Source organism: Gossypium hirsutum, chromosome D05, assembly GCF_007990345.1.
Source record: "Gossypium hirsutum isolate 1008001.06 chromosome D05, Gossypium_hirsutum_v2.1, whole genome shotgun sequence".
NCBI classification, from domain to species: Eukaryota; Viridiplantae; Streptophyta; class Magnoliopsida; order Malvales; family Malvaceae; genus Gossypium; species Gossypium hirsutum.
In genome coordinates this window covers 54807889-54815804 of record NC_053441.1, presented here as the reverse complement: position 1 = coordinate 54815804, position 7916 = coordinate 54807889, and the positions used below count along the sequence as shown (strand labels likewise).

Below are 7916 nucleotides of genomic sequence, written 5' to 3'. Positions count from 1 at the left end.
ACCACAATACTCTATAACCAAAAACAAAACTAGAACTAAAATTAAACCTCCAAAGAAGTATGCCGAGTCTGATCTAGTTGCTTATGCTTTAAATGTGGCTAAAGATACAGATGCAAACCAAGAGCCATCTAATTATTCTGATGCGGTTAGTTGTGAAGACTCAAAAAAGTGGATGTTTGCTATATAAGAGGAGATAGAATCACTCCACAAAAACAAAACATGGGATCTTGTGAAACTTCCTAAAGGTAAAAGGTTTTTCGTTGTAAATGAGTGCTTAAAAAGAAAGAGGGGACTCCAAGAGTTGAAGAACTCAGATATAAAGCAAAACTTGTTGCAAAGGGTTACAGTCAGATTCCAGGAGTGGGCTTCACAGATTTGTTCTCCCCAGTTGTGGAGCATAGTTAGATTCGAGCTTTGCTTGGTATTGTGGCCATGCATGATTTGGAGCTTGAGCAGTTAGATGTAAAAATTGTATTTTTGCATAGAGAACTTGAAAAGGATATTACATGCAACAACCAGAGGGTTTTACAGTCTCAAAAAAAGAGGACTATGTTTGCTTGCTAAAAAAGTCCCTTTACGGTTTGAAATAGTCACCAAGACAGTGGTACAAAAGGTTTGATTCCTTTATGACTTCTCATGATGGTTGTGTTTACTTTAAGAAAACCAATGATGGTTCTTTTGTGTATCTACTCCTTTATGTTGATGACATGTTGGTAGTAGTAAAAGATAGAGGATAGATAAGAAAGGTTAAAGCCCAACTAAGTGAAGAATTTGAGATGAAAGATTTGAGACCAGCAAAGAAGATACTTGGTATGAAGATTCTCAGAGATAGAAAAGTAAGTAAATTGTACCTAAGTCAGAAGGGGTACATTGATAAAGTTCTTTGCAGATTCAATATGCAGAATGCTAAGCCTGTTAGTACTCCTTTAGCAGCCCATTTTAGACTTTCATCGGTTTTATCTCCACAATCAGATGATGAGATTGAGTACATGTCACATGTTCCATACTCTACTGCAGTGGGATTTCTCATGTATGTTATGGTTTGGTCATGTCCAGATTTATCATATGCAGTCAGTGCAGTTAGCAGATACATGGCGAATCCCGGTAAAGAACATTGGAAAGCAGTTTAGTGGATTTTAAGATACTTACGAGGTACTACTGATGTTTGCTTACAGTTTGGAAGAACTAGAGATGGAGTCATTGGGTATGTTGATGCTGAGTTTGCTGGAGACCTTGATAGAAGAAGATCTCTCACAGGTTATGTCTTTACAATCGAAGGTTGTGCAATCAGTTGGCAGTTGCTTTGTCTACCACTGAAGTTGAGTACATGGCAATTACTGAGGCTTGTAAAGAAGCTATTTGGTTGAAGGGACTCTTTAGTGAACTCAATGAAGACCTTCAAATCAATACAGTATTTTGTGATAGTCAGAGTGTCACCTTCCTTACAAAAGATCAAATGTTTCATGAGAGAACAAAACACATTAATGTTTGGTATCATTTTGTTCGTGATATTATTGCTTGTGGAGATTTGTTGTGAGCAAAATTAGTACTCATGAAAATCCTACAGATTTGGTGACTAAGTCCCTTCCTATAACCAAGTTGAGCATTGCTTAGACTTGATTGGTGTTCATTGTTGAAGTTAAACCTTTAAAGGGTTTTTTGGAAGAGGTGGAGAACTTGTTCGTTAAGAGTTCGCAATGAAGAACTTGTTCATTGAGAATTCATGTCAAGGTGCAGATTGTTAGAATTATGTGACCTGAATCCTTATTTTAAAAAAATACAACAGTAAAATAAAATAAAAGTAAAATCCCTATAGTACTACACTTCTATTATTTTACTTTAGATAAGGTTTTTTAACCCTTATTAAACTCCATCTATTTGATATTAATTAGAATAAGGTGTTTCAATCTTACTACACTCCTATTAGAATATGGTTTTACAAGCCTATAAATAGGCATTCGAATTTGACATAGTGAATTATCTTCTCCTCTGCCCGTGGTTCTTTTCCCGAAAGGGTTTCTACGTAAAATTTGTGTGTTTTTTATTTTTCTCTCTTTCCGATACATTGTCATTACCAATGTTCTATTTTTAACAATATGGTAGACCTTTGTGCAAGTTAGGCTACCAACATGGTTAAGTAGACTCGACTCAACTTAAATTGAACTTTGAACAAAATAATTTTGATTTCAAGTTGGTCTATATCGGCCAAGATTAAAATGACATTGATTGTATAATCTAGGGTGGGGTGAAAGAGATCCACATTTATGAGTTGATCATTTCGATGCAATGAACTTGAAAAAGAAAAAGCTAAAGGTTTGATGGTTATAGGGATGTGAATGTCATTTTACCCTTTTATTTTTCTATAGATAGAAGGGGAGATTAATTATATTATTTGTTTTGGGGACATTGAATTGAAAGAAAAGAAAAAGTAAGGACAAAATTTTTATAGTTAGAGCTTTTGATGAAGTCATAACCTTGGTTTATTAATAAAATCTTATTGACTTTGCTCAATCTCAGTCAATGCATAACTGCTTTTAATTTTTAGTTTCTAGTTTCCTAAAAATATGTCATTACAGTTGTTTTAATAAGAGAAGAGATTGTATGAAACTGTGATTCCACATCATTTTTATCTCTTTCCAACAGGAGAATGACAAATCAAAATTTTCCTCTTGATATTCAGCCTTTTCCTCCTGAAAAAATTCAAATCCAACTATAAAATGCTGAATATCAGGAGAAAAGTTTAATTTATCATTCTCCTATTGGAAAGGGATAGGGATGACGTAAAATCACGGTTTCATACAGTCCTTTCTCGTTTTAATAAATTATTTGAAAGCCAGAGCCAAATTATTTGGGTGAGGTCTATTAATTGTTGTTGGTGTTGCCTTGGCAAATATTCTCAATTTTATCTCCGTCTTTTTTATTGTGATTATCCTTGGATCAAAATACGGTGAAATAGAGAAATGAAAGTAAGAGATTTGCAACTTAATTCTAATAAATAATATCATATTACCCATACCAGGTTTTGATGAAAAATCTTCAAAAACAATATAGGTAGGAATATGATTGCAAGTTTTAAATAAACCATTAACCCAAATAATCGAAAAGAATATCATTTTGGTTAGGTGTAACATACGTTAAAGTATTAAAAAAAAAGGATTTGATAGTCATAGGGATAATGCCAGTTTATAGGGTTTTTTTGTTTTTGTTTTTTTTACATTGAATACAGCTCACTGACTTGATTATATTATTTCTTTTATGCTATAAATGTGTGTATGGAACACTGCATGAAGCACAACACAAACAAATCAAAAGCAGACTCGGTATGTAGCTGAAATTTGTATAAACCTACTACAAATGGCTACTATTACCACTGAGTGCACTATTACAAATGATGCTGGCCACAATCTAGTATTGAGTTCGTCCAACTACGAAACTGCTGCGGAAACGATCAAGAAAGCAGAAACAACAACTTTTACGCTGACTATGCCAGCCATCTATCTGAACGCAGCTCCTGTGTATGAAGTTGGTTCTAGCCTCAGGTGGATCATTTTTTGGACCACTGATAATCAGGTAAATATTAATCTATATTTATCTTAATTAATTATTTCCCATACTTTCTTCACATGGTAATTATATTAAAACTTAACTATTTCTTTTTAAAATATATAATAATAGATTCACTTATCAATTGTAGGTCTCTACTAAGATGTTCAAAATTAATGACCCCCCTGATTGGAAAAAAGTTGCAAACAATCTTATATCCCACCACAAGAGCGAAGATCGGCTTATTTCTGGCGATTTTCAATACACCGCATGGGCAAGTATTGAATCACAACCAAATTCTAACGGTCAAGTATTAACCGCCAATATCTACGCCACTGCCCACAAGCCACGGCCGACGTTGCCGATGGTGATCCGCATGGGCACTATATTTATCTTCTTTTATATTCTTATTATCCTTCAACCAAAATACGATGAAATATATAAATGAAAGTAAGATTTGTAACTTCATTCTAATAATTAATAGTATATTAACAATACCCGATTTTGATTTGATTTTGATGAAAAATCTTCACAAAAATATATATATATATAAACAAGAAGATGATAGGTAGGGTTATGATTTGCAAGTTCTAAATAAACCATTAATCCAAATTATAGAAAAAAAAAGATCATTTTTGTTAGCTGTAACAAATTTTAAAATATTTCTTCATTGTCGAAAAGCTTTAACCTATTTGCTTAAACCCCAAATCATTGGGGTGATGCATTAAGTTACGAAACTTGTGTTGAATAAGGCGTAAACCCTTACTTTGAAAATGTTGATTTTATTGCCTGAAGTTTCATTCCTCTATTAATGTGGTACCCACCCCTATCGTCATCAATTTTTTTAATAATGAGGTAGGTTGACCAACGGAAGGATGGCACATAATAATTTTTCCGCGTCATTTGCTTAGTCACTTTCTGTTCAATTGTTAACAAAAATGATGATATGACCTTTTTTTTATTATATAATGACGCATTCAATCCTCAACACTTACGTATCCTATCAATTTGGAGAAGCATTGTAAAATATTCAGATTGATCAATAAAATATGGTCCTTCTTTGGTCTCTCATTCTCTTTGTTCTTTATTCTCTGTCTTTTATTTTATAACAAATTATCAAGACGATTCTTTTTTTATTTTATAATATGGTCACTCCAAATCTACTGCTCAAGTTATTGTCAGTTGCCTTCTAGAGCTATTGCAATTTCAGTCTTCAATTGAGGCCTGCGCACTATGGGTAATCATTATCCAAAGAAATTTATATAATCCTTACGTGGGTGATGAGGATAATGTTAAATATCATCAGGTATATTTTACTATAATTTATTTATTATATTATATTTATTATAATTGAAGATTAATCATGACAATATGAATAGATAGATTCTGATTTGAAATCCACGTATGATTCAATAGTGATTATGAAACAAAGAATCAATGGAGGCATTTAGAAGTCTATTCTACTAGATTTGTTGCATTCCCCAAAGTGAATGCAAACATAAAGAAAATAAATGATATAATCCTGAACCACTAAAAAGTGGGAACACAGTAATAAATAAGAAAACAATGAGAGTTTTCAAGATAACTCTTCAAAGGGTAAAGATAACTTATGTTATCAATGTGATATGAAAGATTATTGGCCACATATGTGGCGTATGCCCAAATATTTTGTTTCTGTTAATATTTTTTGAGGAATGGTATGAGAATGTAGTAATGAATTCTATCATTAGAAATAGAAAATATTTACCCTATTTGGTACTAAAATAAACAAATATTATTCCAATATTTTATAGTACAAAATTAGTTGAAAGCTCCAAAAGAGCTATTATATCAATATCTAAAAAGCACAAAATTTGTGATGGTTAATACATTAGTTTTAAAAGATATTCATTGCAATGAATATCATACTGAGATTGTGAATGAAGAAAATCTTATATTTCATATGAATCACTATTGCTATAAATATCTATTTTGAAAGGATGAGAAAAAAGGGAGGATTGAGTTATTGATTACTCTTATTATTAAATTGAATTGACTGTGACTATCTTTATGATCTTCTTTTGTCATTATCCCCGTTAAGGAGTTGAAAGCAAAATATTTGATTGTGAAAGAGCTACTTATGAGCAATAGAATATGGTAATTCTATCTAAAGTTCATTATGGTTGGATGCACCTAAAGTTGCAAGCTATTTTTTTAAACTATAACTCTATAGTACTCAAAATAAGTTCTAAATTAAAATTACGTGGTAAAATACTACTTATGAGAACTTGTAAGAGAGAAAACTTATGTATGAAAAGTCATTGGTTATGTACCTGTTGTACACCTGGAAAATAAGATTCACTCTTAAAGTTTGCTATTAATAGATTTTGATTGGATTTAAAGTCTACTATTGGAGTTTAATTTGCTTACTTTTTGATAAAATCGTCAAGACTCAACACAGAAAAAAAGGTACATCTTTAAATAATAAATCGACTTGATATATGGTTTAAATATTTGAGATGGTCTTCTATTGTTTTAAGCATCTTATTTGTTCATGAAAATGAATATTAATTGATTTATTTATAATTACATGGGTTACATATTGTTTTAAGCATCTTATTTGTTCATGAAAATGAATATTAATTGATTTATTTATGCCACTATAGTAGGTTTTATAATAATATATTTGATTAAAACATATCTAGTGAGCAAATTTGTGTTAATAAACCAGTGAATTTTATGGTTATTCATATTTGATTTAGTTTAAAGAATTGTTCAAAGGTAGTAGTTCATACATTTTATATTATTCCATGTGTTAATTATTTAGAGAAATGACATGAGCATTTGTAAATGAAAAGTTCTATGAGCATGAATGGTTGAATTTTGAATTAAATTTCATTCATGTTTATGATTTATGGTTATGAGAGAAAAAATTGTTAGTTTTTCATTATGTCATATTTTTATGTTTGAGATGTGACTTTTATTGATATATTTAATTTAGACTTGTTTCTATACATGACATAGCAAATTATTCTTGGTAGTTAATTGATTGTGCAAAACTCTTGTTAAAAGGGCTTTAAAAGTATTTTGAATTGATCTCATATCTCATTATGACTAAACTAAATAATGAGTTATTTGTTACACCAGTTTTGCTCCACTCCCTGAAATGAATGTAGCCATTTATAACAATATGAAAATTTAACTTATTGTCATTATTGACAAATAGATAAGAAGAAAATGGATGATTCAAAATGTTGTCCTATGTTTATTCTTAGTACAGAATGTTCAATGATTTATAGTAATTTATCATTCCTTGAAGCAGATGATACCTATATGGGCCTATTCATCCACCGTATGGATGGTTTTGATATTATATGATTTTGGTAGATGCATTTACAAAATAATCACATATGTGTTATCAATTTGCAACTTGTCATTTGCAAGATTTCTTGTTTAAATAATTAATTTCAGATTATGCAATTAAGATAATTCATATTGCTAAAGCTAATGAGTTTATATCTCAGTCTTTTATTGTCAAAAGCTTGTTATTTATGCGTATAATGGTTTAGAGAAATTATTGATTAAATGCATCTGATTAATATCTAAACCATTACTTATGAGAACTAAACTTCCTATTTCAACATGAGATTATGTTGATTTACGTATTATACACATCAAGCCAATAAGTTATAAATACTCCCCAATACAATTGGTTTTTACTGAAGAGCTAAATATTTCACATCTTTAAATTTTTGTATGTGCATATATGTTCCAATTGATCCACCACAATGCTCAGAGATGAGTGAGTCCTCAAAGAAAGTTGGGAATAAATATTAATTACGGGTCTCCTTGTATTATTAGATATTTTGAATGTGTAACACCTCGAATTTGGGGCAAGAAGTATTAAGGTTTGTTGGTTGGGTCAGTGGTTCTATAACAATCCAATTTTTAGTGGTGTAGGAAACAGTGGTTTCAAGACCACAAAATTGACGAGAAAATTCGTATAATTAGCATTTAAATTATACGAGTCTATAATAATTTCTATATTGAATTTTGATTTGAGAAATTTTAATTAATTGAATTAATAGTTAATATGAGTGGTTTAGTCCAAAAGTCAAATGGTTGTTGAAAATGAGATATTGGGGCCTTGTTTTCATAATTTAAGACCGTAAATATTTTTATTGAATATTTGCAGAGTTTTATTATATGTGAATTGAAGTTTGTTTTGGAAATTTTGATGATTTATTGATTAATAAAGGTAAAAGGATTAAATTGAAAAAGAGGTAAAAGTTAATTACTATAGATTTAAAATAGTAAAGGGACCAAAATGGGGATTAAACCATGGTCAAAAAGTCTAAGCGTGGTGGATGTTTATCATTCCACTAACTTTTGGG

General features: G+C 30.7%; 1 protein-coding gene across 1 annotated transcript; it reads left to right on the top strand.

Moving 5' to 3' along the window:
* The first annotated feature begins 3310 nt into the window (after window positions 1–3310).
* LOC107902982 (uncharacterized) lies at window positions 3311–4070 on the top strand. Its single transcript, XM_016829066.2, has 2 exons — window positions 3311–3570; window positions 3695–4070. Exons 1-2 carry the CDS (start codon window positions 3355–3357, stop codon window positions 3989–3991), a joined length of 513 nt encoding a protein of 170 aa, XP_016684555.1. The 5' UTR covers window positions 3311–3354; the 3' UTR covers window positions 3992–4070.
* Window positions 4071–7916: the final 3846 nt, after the last annotated feature.

Bases quoted from the DNA above. Each gene is read 5' to 3' on its own strand.
- LOC107902982 (XM_016829066.2), top strand. From the start codon at position 3,355: ATGGCTACTATTACCACTGAGTGCACTATTACAAATGATGCTGGCCAC. The intron at 3,571-3,694 runs GTAAATATTAAT...TATCAATTGTAG, and splicing joins TTTGGACCACTGATAATCAG to GTCTCTACTAAGATGTTCAA.